We start from the raw sequence: 18,920 nt of genomic DNA, 5'->3' as shown, positions 1-18,920 counted from the left end.
CTGCAGCCTATTTTCATGGCTGGCAGGGCAGTTTTTAGGGCCTACTCTCCTATGAAAATTATGTTGGATGCTTCAAAATTACCAATTACCTCATGAGAACTCTAATTTAGCGGCAACTCATGAAGGTTGTGTGCCCCTAGAAATTGAAAGACTTAAACTTTTGCTCAAAATTTCTGTCAGAAAACGATAGAGAATTATCTTTCGGCTTCAAGAATAAAAATCAGGGCTCATCCCAAAAAAATATGGAACTTGAGGATGCAAAAAAGACCAACTTTTTACCAATCCATAAAATTGAAGATGACCGCTATCCCTTGTAAACTTAAAAGGTAAAATTGAATTTCCGATTTTCACAAAAATAAGATAGAAAAGACTAAAGTTGCTCCATGAGCGTCAAAATTAGCCGTATAAGTGGAAGGCGAAATCGGAAGAGTCCCATTATCTGTCCCCGGGACGCATTCTACGGTAAGTCAAAAATATCTTTTCTCTGTGTGCTTGATTTCTACGTGTGTGTCTGAAACTTGAAGGATCAGATATACACCTGCACTATTCATAACCTAACCATGGTAAAATAGAAAATGAAAATCAACATTTGAATCAGAGATTTAGTTCTAGAGGGAATAGATATCTCGAATAGATATCTCAAATTCACTTGTCAAAATTAACTGGTGTAGCAAACTGGTGTAGCAAAGAATGCACAAACATATTACTCTTATTATTTAAATAAGACTTCAAAGACAATGTTATTTTCCACTGACATGTATTTTATTTTATATCATACATATATACATAAAAATGTAGCAGACTGACTCAAAGCGATATAACACCAAAATTATCCTCAAAAAGACAACAAAACCATAAACAAACTTCGGAATACAAAGAAACAGAGAAAGATGTTGCAGTATAGTTTTGAGAACTATGTCCATGACCCTATTTGGTTAAATTTGTAAATCGAATATAGCAAAGGGCAAATAGCCACATGCGCAAACTCGCAAAGATATGGTGTATTTCTGTACGTATAATACTGAGCCCAGAGGACACCGTATGCCCTTTTTTGTTCCAGGGTAGGACCATTTAGCGTTATAAATTGTGATAAAATTGAACTGTGTTGTTTACATTTTCTTTCCACACCCTGGAAAAAGTGAGAGAAATAACAAACAAGCGAATCAAGCAGATACAAACACTCTATTATACATATACATACAGAAATCCATCTTTGTTGAAGAGGGAAAAGCTTATTACAACTCTAAAATTAACAGTACTATTCTCAAGATTACATTACTTACATAATATACGCAGATGATACTTTGTTTAATATATATACATATTGATATAGTACAATGCAAACCAAGTCTAGTAGAAAAGACTGACATGTAAAAATCGTATTCATTCTGTTTCCCCGTTAATATGTACTGACTTTTCAAGGTTATTTTAACTATATTTAAATGATTAGTGACAGGTTTAAACACCGTGTTCTTATTATTGTCCTAAGAGTCCTTTATCTTAATATATTCGTCACGAAGAAGGCTTATAAGACTTAGCATTTCGGAACGATTATATCAGAAGGTTAAAAGGCAGTACAGAAAGGCAAAACTTCAGTTCGCAATCGATCTTCAGTCCGAAAATCACATGATTGGAATAAAGGCAAGTTAGGTAATTGTGTTTCTGAAAATGTTCCATCGAGAAACTGATCAAATACACCACTTCATGCAGTGCACAAAGCACGTAGAGCTGAGTGTTGTTGGCGGATCAGATAATATACTTGGCTGATTGGATTTGATTCCTCTGCCGGTGAAATAACCATGGGCCTGTTGAAAGGAAGAAAGTACGTTACGTCAATGTTTTGCAGACATGCGCAATTGACTGTTGTCATGTCCTTTATCTGAGATATCACACTTAACTCCTAACTTCCGATAGTTTGAAACAGAAATCTAAACAAACGTTGCAACATATGATTCTGAAATGATAACCTTGGTTGGCTAAGAATTTGGCATTCACAAAATCGTGTGACCGCTGATTATACTTTTGATAATCGAGTATGGGGCTGAAAGTGCATTTTGCTTTTTCAAACCTTTGCAAGAAAACTATTTATCACACAAAAAGTAAGGCAATCATTGTACTTAATGATTTTGAAAAAAAAATGTGATTTTTGTTCAAGGATTCATTGATAGAACATGACTGTGTACAGAAATCTCTGTAGCCTATACTCACAATTTAGCTTTCCATCAATGGAAGGACTACGTTGTTTTCGACTGCTTTCTCCAACAATACAGATGTACTGATGCCACCCAAAATATCAAGTTGTGAGATTATGACATCAAGTTCTTTTGAAGCCCATGTGACCATCTCCACCGCCATGAGGGAGTCTACTCCATAGTCTATCATTGGTTTGGTGATATCAATGTCTTCGGGCGATTGACAGATCATCTGGCCTAGTTTATTTTTGACCATGTTTTCCAAGTCTTCAAGGGAAAGCTGGCAGTCAGCTTTGTTCAGACTAGAGTCATCCATCAGGTGGCGAAATTTGAGGTTGGTTTGATGGGTGAAGTTAGCTGCTGCAGTCCAGTCCTGGTGTGCAAAAAAAATCACACATTATGGTAAATGGACTACTACGCCCCTCTACTATAGGAACTATTGTTATATTTTTATCTAAAAGTCTTCTTCATGAAACTATGTACAAAATATATCTAGGACATCAAGATATTGCGCACTACACATTCGATTGTCTCCGGTGAATATGCTCATCACATAATAATTGTGAAGTCTGTGTGTAGTTAGACTGCCTACACACCACAAATTGTTTGGAGTAAATGATACCTCTATCTACGAAATGGTATCTTCTTAACTTCAACATGCCAACGTTTTTAAATTTGGATGTGCAATTCCTATTATTAATAAGCAAACCATTAAGATATCTATAGCTATGAGTATGTAAATATAACAATGGTAAGATAAAAGTCTCTTACCTGGTTAGCAAAACACACCACCGGCTTTGTATACCCATTCAGAAGCCTTCCAAGGAATTCAGTAACTTCATTGATGTGAAGCGTGCAAAATCCTTGGCCTTCCAGAACTTTAGTTGTGTCTGCTCGGCCTTCAAGGTATCCTGCACCTCTTACAGCGCCCATCTGCAGTGACAGTGCTGGTAGGCCAATTTTATGTCTGTATTCTGCCAGGGCATCAAGTGCTGCATTTGCTGCACAGTATGCTGGTTGTGCTGATTGTCCTCTCAGAGTTGAAACTGATGACATCAAGAGGAAAATGTCCAGTTGTTCTTCCTTTGTCAGCTCATGTAAATGATGGGCACTCTCAGCTTTAGATTGCATCACAATGTCAAGTTGCTCTGGCGTCAAGTCCGGCAGAAGAGTTTCGTCGACCACTCCAGCCAGGTGAAAGACACCTCTCAGTGGTGGAATGTCACTGTTAGATTTCAGTTGGTCAAGGATTCTGTGTATACTATCATAATCGGACACATCAGCTGCAAATGCATGAACTTCGACTCCTTTACGCTTCAGGAACTCTAGTGTGCGATGAGCAGCAGCTGACTTTGCTCCACTCCTGGATACCATCACCAGATGTTTTGCTCCCATCTTTTGCATCCAGCGAACAAGAGCTTGACCAACACCACCAAAAGCACCAGTTACGAGATACGTTGCCTTTTCATGGAATATATCACCATGAAGATCGAACTTGTCTGGGACGTAATCACCGACTTCAAAGACCACTTTACCAATGTGCTGTCCTTTAGCCATCATTCTAAATGCTTCCAAGTAATCAGCAATGTGAAAAACTTTTGTCGGGATTGGATTCAGTTTTCTTTCTTCGAAAAGGCGTGCAACTTGTTCCAGTGTGTACTGTACACCATCACGGTCCTGTCGAAGTCTGATATCAATCTGACAGGAGAGAAAAGACTTGTTTTCAAGGAAGATCTTCATATCTAGCTGTGAATTTTCCAAGATGTCACGTTTCCCAATTTCACAGAATCTTCCACCTGGAGCAAGTGAAGCCAGCCCTCTTTCCATCAGTCTACCATATAGAGAATTGAGAACGACATTTACGCCTTTACCATTGGTCCATTTCATGACGTCATGATAAAACTTATCAGATCTGGAATCTGTGACATATTCGATTCCCAATTCATTCCTGAGGTAGGCGCGTTTTTCCTCTGATCCGGCTGTGCATATGACTGTTGCCCTTTGCATCTTTGCAATCTGAATGGCAGACAAACCAACTCCTCCACATGCTGAGTGAATAAGGACAGTCTCTCCCTTCCGTAAATTTGCCCGTTCAATCAAACTGTGATAAGCAGTTGTAAAAGCTACACTAATACCCGCACTATCTACCATGCTGAGATGTTTTGGTTTAGGAATCACGAAACGGGCATCACTGATGACATGAGAGGCAAAGCTGGTCTTGGTGAAGGCAATTACTTCATCCCCAACCTTAAGATGATCGACTCCCTCGCCAACTTCTTCAACCACACCAGAACACTCAAGGCCAAAACGGTACCTTGTCTCATCAACTTCTAGTCCTTCCAGCATACCATGAGCCATCATTACATCCTTAAAATTGAGTGCTGCAGCATGAATCTTGACAATAACTTTGCCAGGCTTTAGGGTCATATCTGGCAATGCACTGAATCCCATGTCATCTAACGATGTTCCTCTTCCATCACCGTGAATGGTTTGCTCAAGGCGCCAGTACTTGACATTTTTGGAATTGACCTCTGGCTTTGGAGCATTGATGATTCTTTGGCATAGAATACTGTTTCCTCTGATTACAAGCGTTCTTTCTGGCTGTTCTTTATCACTGAGGATGGTGCACAGCATTTGGGCATTCTGCTGAAGGGACTGTTGAGAATCAAGATCCACATAGTACACACAACCAGATTTAATATGATTGCATGCTGACCCAGCAAGCCCAAATGCTGCATGCGACCACATATTTCCTTTGTCTTTGTAAGCTCCTTGTGTGATTATGTAAATGCTACTAATTGTATCTTCATGGTTGTCCATGGCTTTCAGCAGCTCAAGGAGGAAATGAAGCTTTGCATCCCATTCTCCACACCAGTATACAACATCCGCCAGTTTGTTGTTACAGAGAATTTTGATGTCATCAATGCTAGGATTCTTCATCACAGTGCAAGGCTTCCTGCATTGAATTATTCAGAATAGTCTGAACTGTGTCATCGTTACATCCAAGAAGGAACCATTGACTATCAACGACATCTACCATATTCCCAGGGTCTTTGGGCGTTGTTGCTTTGCGGCCAACCACGATGCTGTGCAGCAGTTCTTCTGGGGTTGACACACTTACAACATCAGTGTAACCATTTTCTACGAAGAGGTTCTCCCAACCTGTACGTGGTAGCCAGCAGGATTCCTCCCGAAAGTCTTCATACACCCAGCATAGTTGTAAGGAACCAAAGACCAACTCAGTCATATAATTAGAATTGGTAGCTTCGTACATGAACAACCAACCGTCTTCACAGAGGAGATTTTGCATGTGGTACATACCGTTATTAACATCGACAGCAGAGTGAAGTGTATCTAGACACACCACAATGTCAATACTACCAGGGATGAATCCTTGAACTTCAATGTCTTTTTCTATGTCCAACTGCTTGTACTTGACCAGTGGAAACTCTTCAAGGCATTGTTGTGCATGGGAGAAGAATGAAGCACTCAGGTCGGTGAAAATATATTCGACTTCCTTAGTCTTTACTTCCTCTTTCAACAAGCTCAGTATGTATTTTGACAGTCCACCCATTCTTCCTCCTACTTCTAGGATTCTAACGACTTGCTTTTGTGTTTGTGCCTTTTTGACAGCTCTTGCTATTGCCTCTGCTCCAGCTTCATAAAACAGACGAATGGTCAGTGCATCAGCAAAGTAGAGGGCAAGACTGTCTGGTGCAAACAGTAATGAGACACCAATGTCAGGATCTTTGAGCGTATCTGGTAGAGCATCACCCATAGTCTTGACCATTTTCAATTCTTGGGATATATCTGGAACAATGGAAGCAACTTTTTCTATGGCCTTAGGGATTTCTTCTAGATCCAGGGTCTCGACTGTATCATCATTTGCTATGGCTTTCAGTCTTCTTATATACCTTCCGTTTCTTTCTGCGATCTCATCATCATTTAAACCATCAAGTGCATGCTTGATGTACGATTTGCAAATGGTCTTGATAGATGGCATAACTGCTTCTGTTCTTGACACTACATTCATGTCAGCTGGGAAAAGCTTGAACAGGTTTTCTTCTGCAAATACAGAACACACTTCAGCAGTGGGGGGTAAACATGATTTTATGGGTTGCAACTCCGTTACATAGAGACTGGACTCAAGATCGATGCCAGAACTGCTATCTTGAAGGCTTTGGGCCACCAATCCACCGACCTTGATGAGAACTTGCCCACTGTTGTTACATAGATATGCATCACCAGTGATTGAGGTACTGTCACAATCTGTAATTTTAGCATATGCTACCAATTGCTCTCCAAGTGGAAGTGTAGGAACAGTCATCTGCATCTTCCCCAGTTTAACAGGTAGATATGCCGAAGTAAATTTACCAAGTGAGGCTATGATGAGTTGAAAGCATCCATCCAGCAATGTTGTCTGAACCCTCTGTTTCTCATCAGTGGCATTTCTCATCACAGCAACAGCTTCCCCATCGCCAAGCATCATCTGCTGAATCACCTGAAAGTTTGGCCCGTATGGTAAACCAATCACTGCAAGTTTCTGGTACACTTCAACGCCAGATATCATTGTTTCACACCTCTGTCTTATTTTGGGGATCTGGAGGCACTGGTATATTTCATCAGTTGGAACAGGAGTGTCAATCTCTGCTGTGTAGTGTACAGCATCCCCTGATGTTATTTGAATGGATGCTCCTTCTTTTGAGGCTTGAATTGGAACATTTTCTTTCGAAGGTCTACCACTCCTGTCATCTTCTGGCCAGATCAAGGCACGCAGAAAACGTATGTTTTTTAAGGCAGGGTTTTCAGTTTCTCCAAAGTACATTTCTACACTGTACTCTATATAACCTGCACCAGGGAATACCATTTTATTCTCAACTATGTGGTCAGCCAAGTAGGGAAATACATCGACAGAGACATTGCCATTTTGCCCTTTGAAGGTTTTATCTTCAAGTCCAAGCCGGCGTTTCATCCTGTCTTCAGGTTCAGTCCAATGAGTGTGATGTTGCCATGGATATGTCGGAATTGGTGCCCACTTTGGAGAGGTGTAGGTCAGTTTACCCCAATCAATATCAACTCCTGCTGTATACAATGACGCAACTGCCCTGAGCAGAGAATGGCGATCATCTTTATCCCTCTGCCCGACTCCTACAGTCATAAGTTTTCTTGCTTGCTTACTTGACTTGTTGATTTTATTAACAGATGACAGGAGCGTTGCTGAAGCACCACATTCAATTATGATATCAGGTTCCATTTCTTCAATCAGGTTTGCGACAGCATCACTGAACGAAACAGGATTTCTGATGTTCTTCCACCAGTAGCACCCATCAAATGTACCATTGTATCTTTTGCCATCGACGGTAGAATAAAATGCGACGGAGTCATGCCTGTTAGTTGTTTTAACTACACCATCCATTGCTTGTAGATACGTTTCCTCTATTGGATCCATGAATGGCGTGTGGAATGCACATTGAACTCGCAACTGCTTCGCTTGTTGGGGATTATTTACTGCTATTTCTTCAATAGCCTTTATGTCTCCAGCAATTGTAACTGAGCCGGGTGCATTCACAGCAGCAATGAACAGGTTTTCTCGCTCGGCACATAATTTCTCAGCATCTTCAGTTGATTGACGTAAAGCTGCCATTCCTCCAGCTCCCTTTAGTTTTGCCTGTTGTATACTTCTATGATATATGGCTGTGACTGCTTCTTCCATTGTCATTCCTCCACAAGCATAAGCGGCAGCAACTTCACCAAGACTATGACCAACTACAGCAGCTGGATTAATGCCCCAGTGTTTCAGCAAGTGGAACAGACCAATTTGAAAGAAGAGGATAACAGGCTGGGAAACTTCCATCTCATCTACGATGTTTTCAGAGTTGACAGGGAGATTTGCCCTTGTTTTTGATGATGATATTCCATTGAATAAACCTGCATCACGAAGAAGGGACCATCCACTGAGTTTCTGGAAAATGTCGTCACATTGAGAGATGACTTCACAAAATACTTCCTCGGTTTCAAACAACTTTCTCCCCATCGATGCCCATTGTTGTCCCTGTCCTGGGAAGAGCATGCATATCTTTGGTTGCTTGACAGCGCCTGAACCAGTTATGACTGAGTCAACAGAGGCTCCGTCTAAGTAAGTTTGCAAGTTCTGTTTGAACTCATCTCCCGATTTTGCTGTAATGACCATTCGGAAATCATGATGCTTTCGTCTTGTTGCTTGCCAAGCTACAACACCAAGAGCATCATCATGATCTTGAAATGACAGCCACTTTCTTGCGAGATCATCCACTGCCTCTTTACTTTTGGCTGACAACGGTATTGGGATTTCTACTCCTTCATTTTCACCACCAAAACTCCATCCACATTGACGTTCCAACTCTTTCCCAATCTTAGGTGGCTCGTCCAGGACAAGGTGAGCAACGGCTCCTGCAAAACCAAAGCTGTTGACACCAATCCGATATTTCTTTTCAGATGAGAATTCGTCTTTTGTTGTTTGTACTTCCAACTTCAATTCTTCCAAATCAATTGCAGGGTTTGGCCGTTTGTAGTTGATTGTTGGGCATAGCATACGCTTAGAAAGCATCAATGAAGCCTTAATCGTTGCTGTGATGCCAGCAGCACATTCGTTGTGGGCAAAATTACTTTTCCCTGACCCGATCTTCAGAGGTGTTTTCCTGTGTGGGCTGAAGGCATTGCCAATGGCACGTGCTTCTATAGGATCACCTACAGGTGTGCCAGTACCATGGGCTTCGACGTAATCAACTGACGACATGGACAGATTAAATCTGTCATAGGCTTCATGCATGACATACTCTTGAGCTGCCTGCAGGGGCATTGTAAGACTTCCACAGAAACCATTTGCTGCAATCGCACTTCCTCTGATGACTGAGTAGATATGATCACCATCTGCAACTGCTTTGGAAAGTGGTTTCAAGATGAGAGAGCCCCAGCCTTCACTTCGGACATAGCCTTTTGCTTCATCTGAAAATGGACAGCAGCGGCCTTCTGGAGACAACACCCCAAGTGCACTGAAACCAACGGTTACCTCTGGAATAAGAAGACTGTTACAGCCACTGACAACTGCAACCTTACATTCTTTATTCCAGAGATGAGTGCAGGCAAGATGCATGGCTGTCATTGATGCAGCACAGGCTGTATCGACAGCATAGCTAGGGCCTTGAAGATTGAATGCATATGAAATGCGATTGGCAGCAACACTGTGTGCATTGCCTGTTATTGTGTAGGGATTCATGTGATAGGCATCGACATTACTCATGCCATAGTCCATCATTCCAATTCCAACAAACACACCGCAGTCGGTCTTCTGGGTATCTGGATCAATACCGGCATCTTCAAAGGCTTCCTCTACCACCTCTAGTAGCAGTCTTTGTTGTGGATCCATAGATGCTGCCTCTCTGGGCGATATCTTGAAGAAGCCGTGATCAAACTGGTCCACACCATCAACAAAGCCTGCTCTTCTGGTCACCATCTTGCCTGATTTGGATTGGTCTGCATCATAGAATTCATTGATGTTCCATCTCTCCTTTGGTATTTCAGTGACAGTGTCTCGGCCTTCACTGATTACTTCCCAGAAACCTTCGGGCGAACTGACCCCGCCAGGCATTCGACAACCTGTGTGTAACAGAAGGGAGTAAAACAACTCAAAACCAACATAGGCTATGTCGTCAGGTTTATAGAAGAAAGCATTTCATGACTACAGTGACTTTAAGCGACGCCTGCGTACGTTGACATATAGATAAGTTGTATATCCGATATTATTGTGGACACATCACATCTAGAGAATTACACGCATATGCGACATTTATCACAAAGATAGTAGTATGATTCAATGTTTAACCTTATGTCACGTAAACAAAAAGCCAATTGCACATTGTTTTGCAAACAAATGGCTTTGGCTTCCGCGAAGAAGTGATACATTGATTTTGTCATTGGTGTGAATTACATGTACGAAAACCCTTACCTATTCCTACAATAGCGATGGGAAATCCATATGATTCTTGACCGTGACTTTGCGAAGTTTGGGACCATCGATCGCTATCTTCACCAGGAGTGCCATAGGAGCTCTAACGATGTTGGACAAATGAGAAATGTACAAGTTTTCATTTTAGTTACAATTGCCATGTTCATTATGTAATTTTTGTATTCAGTTGGCAGTACAAATACCATTGGTGAATAAAACTGCTAATTACGTTAAGATTACGTCTTAGAAATGTCAGATAATCCATGTATGATTGCGAAAAATCCAAAAAACCATATATTAGATCACATGCGAGAGAGATCATAAAACATTTCCGAAAAGGAATTGGCACTCTACCTGTTGCATAGGCGATGATGAATCAGTCTCTTTGCTAGGTGGCATGGTCGTGCTTTAACGTAATACGTCTTGTCTATATGATATCTCCCTGAGAAAATGATGACCACCCTATTAAGAAACACAAAATATGATTGTCAAGAATATGATCTTAGGACAGAAGTGATAGAACCATGGTTAGAATTTTAATTCGTTCTATCTTATGTTGGGTTCGAATGGTATGAAATCAGCACAGGAAATGTGAAAAACTCTTCTATAGTCGCTTTCCGAAGGTCGCCAAATTGTCAGTTGTTGCAGCACCGTTCTTGTTTATGTGTTCAACACAGAAGGAATTCAACGTCATTTTTCTGCTTTTTAAGAACTTTTTTCTTTACACGTTCACGGTTAAAACATGTACTAAACGTTGACAATGCAAAGGCCGACATCAAGGCATCTGTCGGTACTCCGGTTTCGCTAGAGAACTGATTCTATGACTCGAAAGTGTTGGGGAGGGCTAGAAGGGCGCCAGTACTGTATCAATCACAAAAGCTTTCAAACTACCGTTACCCAAGAATTAACTTGAAGTAATTTCCGTAAAGTTCCTGTCCTAGCTAACCCCTACAACTTAACATTATGAAACTATAAAACTAGTCAACTAAATACGTGTTCGATAACCCTAACCCTAACCCTAACCCTACCCCTAACCGCTATGCCATCTCTGACTGTAAAACAACACTTGCAGCAAATAAATCAACTTTGAACAAGACCCCCAAAACATCCATAGCATTTACACCTGACATTTTCACGATGACGGCGCATTGCTTGAGTGATAATTAAAATCACACACAAACTAGACACTTCTCTCCGGTCACTTTTCTCGTACATGTTCCTTTTTCGTTCCTTTAAGTGTAGAAAGACAGATATCAGACTTACTCTTTTGCTCAGATTTTCAGTACGGGAACTTTTAGCCATTCCCTTTGTAAATCAAGATTAAAAATCAGGGCTCACTATGCAAAATTTGGTACTGTAGAAACAAATTACCCAATATTTACAGACACTTTAACTTCAAAATCAACTCCATTGACCTCCGTCGCTGCGTTATTAACTCTATGAGGAAAAATAAATATTTTCTATTTTTACAAAAAAAGCCTGTGAAAATTTCATTTTCTCCATGAACTTCGAAATAAGCCCCTACACGTGGTAGACCAACAGAATATTGTAAAAGTTTGTGAGTCCGAATATCTGTCTCCGAGGCACGTTCTACCTTTAAGCAATCATTGGCAAAATAATACACTGGGCGTTGGAAGCTTCGTTTGTAAGTCAGTAAATACAAAACAAACTGACTAACTGTTAATAACTGTGCTGCACTGTTAATGTTTACTATGACCTGTTAACCTAATCATAGAGGTACAACCCTAAGCGAAAATAGCTCCGTCACCGAGGAAAAAAGTCAGTTGAGGTTAATCTGAACCTCGGACAACTCATAACAAAACAGCGGAGACTGCATTGCGGTGGACACACAGACACCATTTCCTAAGTTAAACGAACATCAGCTTATACTAATAATATTGCATCACACGAAAGTCTGTTTTCTATTGTAATCGAAATAACAACAGACTTGTCCCTAGACCCTCGAGGTCAATGATTGATGCATTTCATTTCCAGCAAAACGATGACGTATGCAACGATTAATACTTGATTTAAAATATCAAATACTGGAGTAGAGTAGGAGGGGGGGGGGGGGTCGTTCCCGGCCAGTTTTTCATTCCGTTCTCTTGTTGTGAGAAGTACAGAGTTCACGAAGTGAGTTGTGGAACTATTTCGTGTGGTCAACAACCCAAGTGAAAAGTTAACAGCGTGGCGCCGTGAGTGACATTCATCAGGGATGGCAGGTCAACCGACTTCGAACAATTATAAACAGGCTTGCTTTCACATGAAATTCCAACTTTGTGTCAGCAAAATGAATAATATGATGGAATGGTGCAGGCAGAATCTGAATGAAGTCGCGGTATCCATGATCACAGTTGATGAGCGTTGATAACAAATGCTAAGTTGTATGAAACAAGTAACAGGATAACACGTAGCTCCCTAAAGACGAAGAAAAAGTTTATACAGACTCAAATCACGGCCATTTTACCCTTGAACACGTAGATAATGAGTTTTAGTGTTGCTAAAACAGTGTACGTCCTGATAAATTAAAAATGTCTTCTCAAAATTCTCCAAAAAAAAGCAAAAAAATAAAATAAAATAAACCCCCCCCAAAAAAACAGAAACAAAAGTTGGCGCGGCGCGTTTTAAAAGTTTGGATGTGCTGGTACAGCCATGCTTGATATACAGGAACAAGTTGTTCTGTCGAAAAACGCTGCCAATAACAAGCATGGTGCGACCGAGGATGTCAGTGACAAATCAATATATTGTACAGTATCAGCTCTTTAACACATGTCCAACAGGTGTTGATTATTGATTTGCACCCAAATCATGCAGAGGGAGGGTTGCTAATTTGATCATGGTGAAGTGCAATTCTTACCGTTTAATTCTTAAAGAAAGCTCAGTAATTTAAACAACAGCCGAAATGTCAGCTTCCCCGTCGAGCGTTTTGGATCGTTCGATATGATCTCGTAACATGCTTGTGAAATGTTTCCTGTTAGTGAACATACAAGCCTCAAGAATCGTATCCACTCCGCCGGAAACTTAGCATTACAATAGCCGTGTTCATTTCAATAGCCCTATAGGGGGTAGTGACCTTAATACTCGTACAGAAAGAAGGCATATATCTGGGGCAGCCGACCAGCCTATTTCAATAAATTACACAGTAAATGCCGATATGCTATCCCAACACATTTTAAACAAAGTCAAAATTTAGAGCCCACCCAACTATTATTTTCCCCTCTTCCCTCTCGAAAAGCTCCCGCCTTAGCTCTCCACACTAAAATTACCCTCCAAAGCAGTCTTTCCATGACAAAAGTACAATCTTTGACGTACGCCTCTCTTTCGGCGACCGAATCATACCGCTTAAGGGTACTAGTGCGTACCGCATAGACCTTCTGCAAACCAAAGTTACCCGAGTTGAGATTTCCCCGCCCACTGATGAGGAAAGACCGCCCCGCCCGTTCCCCTCCAGCTATAACTGAAAAATTGCGCGTTCGATAGCAAAGAAATTGCACACAAACAGCTTTTTGTTCTGACAGGTTCGTCGGCTACCCCTGACACTTGACGGTCATCGGCGATGAAACATAAGTAGCCACGTGGTACATTATTGAGATATAATGAATACATGATACGAGTGGTGGACAGGCCTTGGCATCGAGACGTCCTACTGCAACTGTTGCACGAAACAGTCCTTGTTTCTTTCCAACCAGAACCGATATATCATACAAATCCATGATTCAATCACGTGGTCTGCAATCTACTGGCACATCGAGTAATGAAGTCAAACAAGATGTAGAAGGTACCCGATCACAAGTAAGAAAACATTTAAACCGTTGAATTTCATATGCTACTGAACTTGAGCTGTCAGTTCATTAGAATGGCCAAGCAATAAGAGCCTGCCGTTGTCACATTCACACAGAATGCCAAAACGATCTGTTGCCCTGTATTTAATTACCTTTCTGGTTTGATCAAATAGGCAAAACGAAACAGTGTTCTCCCAAGTGGCCACTGCTCATTTGGTAAAACAATAGAAATTCATTAACATGACAATTAATTGAATTGTTATGCAAATTAGCCGATATGCTCTCAGAAAATTCCTGGGGAGAACACTGCGTAAGTGAAACGAAGAAATATAAAATTTCTTTTTAAACATTGTCTGAGTTTTGGAACAGAAGAAAAAGTGCCAGCATCCTACATCCCCATGTTAACGATTTGCTTTCTGACAGGACAGTCGAATATATAATTTTTTATTGTTGAAATGATGTCCTTCTCATTAGATTCGAATCTTGAACAAAGCGTAAGAGAGTCTTGAAATACAAATACGTGAAGTAATGACGTAAGTACCAAAAGATGCTTCAAAAGAGCAAGTATTCGTCCTGTCGTCACACGGCACAGTAATTACGTTAATGAGAAACATGATAGAGGTTACATCGAGACCTGTGCTTGAACTCGAGTTATTCGTCTGGGTTTTGAAAAAGGAAGAAATACGAACGGTCTGTTTACAGATATAGTTCAAGAAACCACGGTTGTTCTACAGTAACCGTGAAGAAATCTTTAAAAATGACAGCATTCCCACTCACAATTGCGTTTTGTGACGTATAAAGTACAGGTAAGCATAGATATAAACCATGAACAAATCTATGACTACAAGCAAACTGACAAATTTCAAGAACTTTAAGGCACCACAAATTCTCACCTTAGGAATATGTCATACAATTCTTCTTGGACGTGAAGTCTAAGTTTGCAGTGATGAGCGGTGTCTCATGCTCGGACTTCTCTGATTTCTGCCACGGCCCCGGCCGCCTTATGAAAGCTGTTCTGTGTCACGTGACTCGTGATCATATTCTTTGTTCATCGAGCGAAGGGGGTAACCAGGGGCCCTGGTTTTTGTTTTTTTTTTTTCTCTAGGCACTTCAAAGTAGATGATTTCTGAAAAAAATAACCTTCCAAATGCGGATATACTAAGGCTTACGTCCGGCCCGGGTAAAATGTACCATTTCATCAGTAAGGACTTAGGACTCGAAAGCGATAAACATATTGTTGCCATATATGGTAAGCGCTCATCTCATCTCGTGTTGCCCTTTTACCAGCGCTTAAGAAGTCATGGAGTCAACGGGGGAAAAACCAAAACGGTTACATACTCATAAAAGAAGAAAGCCCGAAAGAAATATAGTTGATAGTCGTTTTTGAGGGCAACCCTTCCCTATTACCCGGCCCAACATTTTTGTCAAAGCATGAGTTCTCTCTATACCAACGTGTGTCTCTTGTCATGGAAATGAAACAAAAATTGCCGTGTTTTCTATGTTCTCGAGCTCTTGGTAGATTGATTGCTACCTGAACAATGGTTCCATACAAACTATCTGCAAGGTACAGGGTTTACGCCTGAACATACAGTTTGACAAGTGCTAAAATGATTCTGAGTTGAATTTTTGTTGACTTTGTACATCAAAGCAAATATGTGCGGTCGTGTTTCTGAAATTCGGTCTTGCTACCCGCCCTTGAACGCATCGAATCCATCGCATTTCCACTCTAGTTGGACTACAACAACTGTGGTGTCACGAAATTTCAGCACGGGTTCAATAACATGGTGGGACTGTCCCCCTAGCAACCATAGTCTGAAGATTCTGCGATGCACCAACAAATTCTTTTCGTGGAGATGGCGAGTTTTTTTGTGCTACGTCCACCTTGTCATATCGAGCTGTTAATTGACGTTTCAATTACTAATTAAAGACGAGTCTAGAACAATAGGACTGTCATATACGTCACAGTGACAAGAGTGAAGTGCAAGTGATGTATTCAAAGTATTCAACGTAACACTTTTTATAATTTTACGACTTCAGTATCCACAAAGCTACGTAGCTTATAGCTTGTCGATATTATTGTGTTTTCATCGTCACTACTGTCACTCTATTCCCGGCACAGAGTTGCACGTCACGGCTGTCAGACCGGAGCTTGCACGCCGTAAATTCCAATGGCTGATGCAATAGATAATAAATCCAGCCCAGCACCATATAGAGATAAATTCACGTGTTCCTCACTGCTAGTACTACACATCAAGATATTTCCAAATCCTAAATTCTACTAGTTTGTTTTTCTACATTTTACGAAAACAAAGGCAGGGATCATCTATATCCGGTTCAAGGACTCGATTGTCGTGCTAGATACTGTAGTGCCATAAAGTGCGATGGAACCGTGACATTCCATGGACTCTGAACTTAGTAATACAAAAGTATCGAATAATTACGACGGCCATGAGATTTAAAACAATGATAGTGCTTCAAGAACTTCAATTCTCTGCAGATACCGAGTATCAGATCAAATATTGTTTCGTCATGATCGAAGAACAGGCAACTATTATTTGCCTGTCTATCGCAATCAATTCAAATGTCTCGGGAGAGGGGGTAACAAGAGATCATCAAGAATTAAAAATAAGGCTGCACAAAGTGACGAGTCAGGTGTTTTGTGTGACAGGACATGAATGCATGATCAAGGCAAATGTAAAACTACCCGTCGTCTCTGAATTGTACATATTCACTGTCACTGTACTGTACCGTGAGATGGCCATTTCTGCACGGTTTGATAGCCCTGTGCATTTCTGGATGTTTTAGAAATATCCCTCTCCTATGTCTTTTTGTCGGAAAAACACTATTTTTAGGAAATGAAAGGTGTGTATCATCGGATAAAATCCAGATCACAAATTTAGAATGGTGGATCCCACTGTGCATGCTACTTTTGCTTAAATAAATGTATTCAAATTCTTATACAGACAGGGTTTATGCCATATCGTTCTTGAGAGCATTCTGTGACTTTGATTATTTTAAACTGCCTATTATTCTGTCCCAATGTTCAAAATTAGCGCAATAAAATCAGTATTTCGCGCTCTAGATACATTAGCGTCCTTGGACACGATAACTCCCACGCAATACCACTCGATTGAACCATAGTCCCTCCACATAGTGTGTGGAGGGACTGTAATTGAACAATACAATACTGGCGCAACGAAATACCAGCACGGTGTCGATAACATGGTCTAACTCATTTAAACATTTAAAAATTCACCCGGTAACTTATCCCCAATGGAAGTATTCTGTACTACCCCAGTGTTCTATTGTATTTCAAACACCTGTTTAATAATGAGCTGTCAACATCATTTTAATTTATTCATGGCGTGGGTTTGAAACAAAAGAATTGTAGCATGCCACGCACTGGAAAGTGATAATTTGTCCTTTTGTTTTTTTTCTAATACTATACCGTCAGAAATCAAAAGACTGCATATCATCTTATTGTATTCGGCCTGGAGTCGTTATCTTGATTAAATTTCTTAAAATTTCCTGAAAACAGTGAAAAGACTCAAGAATATTTCATTAGTTTACTTATCATTGAACAAACCCTTACATAAAAACCTGTACATGTGTCGACTGCATTCTAGAATTAAAATAACACTAAGCAATGCATGCTACACGTATTGACGCTGTGTTGAAAGGCTAAATAGTTGGTGTTTAACCAGAACTTTCAATTGAGATACATGACAAAAATAGTCAGGAAAAAAGCACCAATAGTTACAGCTACGATGCTATCGAAATAACCTGAAAAACAAACATAATATGGCAAGCAGTAGTAGCACTCAGTAAATTTATGATACACAAGAGTCCAGTTTGCTTGTTTCAACAACAAGGATATCCTGTTTCAATCATCAAATCACTGTCCTGTTTGAATGAGCATAGTTTTGTCTAACAAGGAAACTCGACATGGTCAGCGCCTCTCAGATTTGCTTATGTGCAGGATTGCCAAGCGTGCAAGACTCTGTCAGAACTGAACAGAGTTTTTCCTTGTGTGACTCAAAACGCAGGAATTTTATTTATTTAGTCTATTTAGGAGGCTCTGTCGCTACGTGTTGATCGTTTGAATGCGCTAATCTGTATAAGCGCCATTGTTGTACATTTTTTTGGTAAAAAATGAATTATATTAGATTCGAAAAGAATCTTAAAATTTTGTTGTTCCCAGAAAATGAAGATACGAACCAGGTATGTAAGGGTCCCAAATTCGACAAAGTGAGCGTCGAACTGAGCGTGGCAAAAGACAAAGTGAGCGTCAAACTGAGCGTGGAAAATGACAAAGTGAGCGTCGAACTGAGCGTTGGAAATGGCAAAGTGAGCGTCGAACTGAGCGTCAAACTGGGCGAAAAAAAGAAGAACTGAGTGCTAAAATGTAGCGAATATGCGAAATATAGCTTGCATGGGTGCTCAGTTAGCGCGTACTGGATAGTACACGATTTGCCAGTTGGCTAATAAAAACGTGTTTACAATGATGCGCGCAATATTGGTGTCATAATTACAGTTAATTACAGTTAACTCTTCGTAGTCAAAAAGAATAAGAGATAGGAGTCAAGGTCCTGCTGTCGACGGACCTCGATGGAGCAATGTCAATCACTATCTGTAGTGTGCATGTATGTGAGTTGACAAATGGCAGGCAGAGCGAGGTCAAATATACGTCATTCTCTATGGTTGGACTGAAAAGTTTTGAGTCGATCATAAGCTTACGCCTGAAGCCGAAAAAATTACTGTAACTTTCACTTTTTCGGATGAAAGATGTTCTTTCACATTGCTTTAATTCTGAAACATTTGTCATGATAAGACATTGTTCGGCAATCGTGATGTCAAATGGATAGAAAATCACGGTCATCACATGCACAGAATCCCACGTCCAAAAAACGATCATCGCATAGAGTGTCACGTTCAGCAAACGATTTCCAGACACTGTGTTTA

At 40.6% G+C, this 18,920-nt stretch overlaps 3 protein-coding genes across 4 annotated transcripts in view; 1 reads left to right on the top strand and 2 right to left on the bottom strand.

The window, feature by feature from the left end:
* Window positions 1-740: 740 nt before the first annotated feature.
* On the bottom strand, window positions 741-14,992 carry LOC139152727 (probable polyketide synthase 1). 2 transcript variants are annotated; one of them, XM_070726037.1, is made up of 6 exons: window positions 14,852-14,992; window positions 10,531-10,638; window positions 10,177-10,279; window positions 2,964-9,827; window positions 2,209-2,565; window positions 741-1,805 (listed from the first exon to the last, which is right to left on the bottom strand). In XM_070726037.1, the coding sequence occupies exons 2-4, from the start codon at window positions 10,573-10,575 to the stop codon at window positions 5,119-5,121; spliced, it is 4,857 nt and encodes a 1,618-aa protein (XP_070582138.1). In that variant the 5' UTR covers window positions 10,576-10,638; window positions 14,852-14,992; the 3' UTR covers window positions 741-1,805; window positions 2,209-2,565; window positions 2,964-5,118. The 2 variants fall into 2 exon arrangements, with proteins under 2 accessions (XP_070582138.1, XP_070582139.1); XM_070726038.1 differs by having other exon boundaries at window positions 10,531-10,618; window positions 14,852-14,982.
* LOC139114931 (uncharacterized) lies at window positions 2,212-5,012 on the bottom strand. Its single transcript, XM_070676849.1, has 2 exons — window positions 2,964-5,012; window positions 2,212-2,565 (listed from the first exon to the last, which is right to left on the bottom strand). Exons 1-2 carry the CDS (start codon window positions 5,010-5,012, stop codon window positions 2,212-2,214), a joined length of 2,403 nt encoding a protein of 800 aa, XP_070532950.1.
* Window positions 13,691-18,920, top strand: part of LOC139152728 (ATP-binding cassette sub-family C member 4-like) — a 41,985-nt gene continuing 36,755 nt past the window's right edge. The window contains exon 1 of the mRNA XM_070726041.1: window positions 13,691-13,968. The gene's annotated coding sequence lies outside the window, so the exon portion shown is untranslated. The remainder of the gene's footprint in view (window positions 13,969-18,920) is intronic.

Source organism: Ptychodera flava, chromosome 16 (genome assembly GCF_041260155.1).
Source record: "Ptychodera flava strain L36383 chromosome 16, AS_Pfla_20210202, whole genome shotgun sequence".
NCBI lineage: Eukaryota > Metazoa > Hemichordata > Enteropneusta > Ptychoderidae > Ptychodera > Ptychodera flava.
Note: the sequence above shows the minus strand (reverse complement) of the source record. Positions and strands in the feature narration are given on the sequence as shown.

Excerpts from the sequence above, each read along its gene's own strand:
- LOC139114931 (XM_070676849.1), bottom strand. The coding sequence starts at position 5,012 with ATGGACAACCATGAAGATACAATTAGTAGCATTTACATAATCACACAA. Across the intron at positions 2,566-2,963 it reads TGGTGTGTTTTGCTAACCAG|GACTGGACTGCAGCAGCTAA; the intron begins GTAAGAGACTTT and ends TTTGCACACCAG.
- LOC139152727 (XM_070726037.1), bottom strand. The coding sequence starts at position 10,575 with ATGCCACCTAGCAAAGAGACTGATTCATCATCGCCTATGCAACAG. Across the intron at positions 10,280-10,530 it reads CATCATCGCCTATGCAACAG|AGCTCCTATGGCACTCCTGG; the intron begins GTAGAGTGCCAA and ends CAACATCGTTAG. Across the intron at positions 9,828-10,176 it reads CATCGCTATTGTAGGAATAG|GTTGTCGAATGCCTGGCGGG; the intron begins GTAAGGGTTTTC and ends TGTTACACACAG.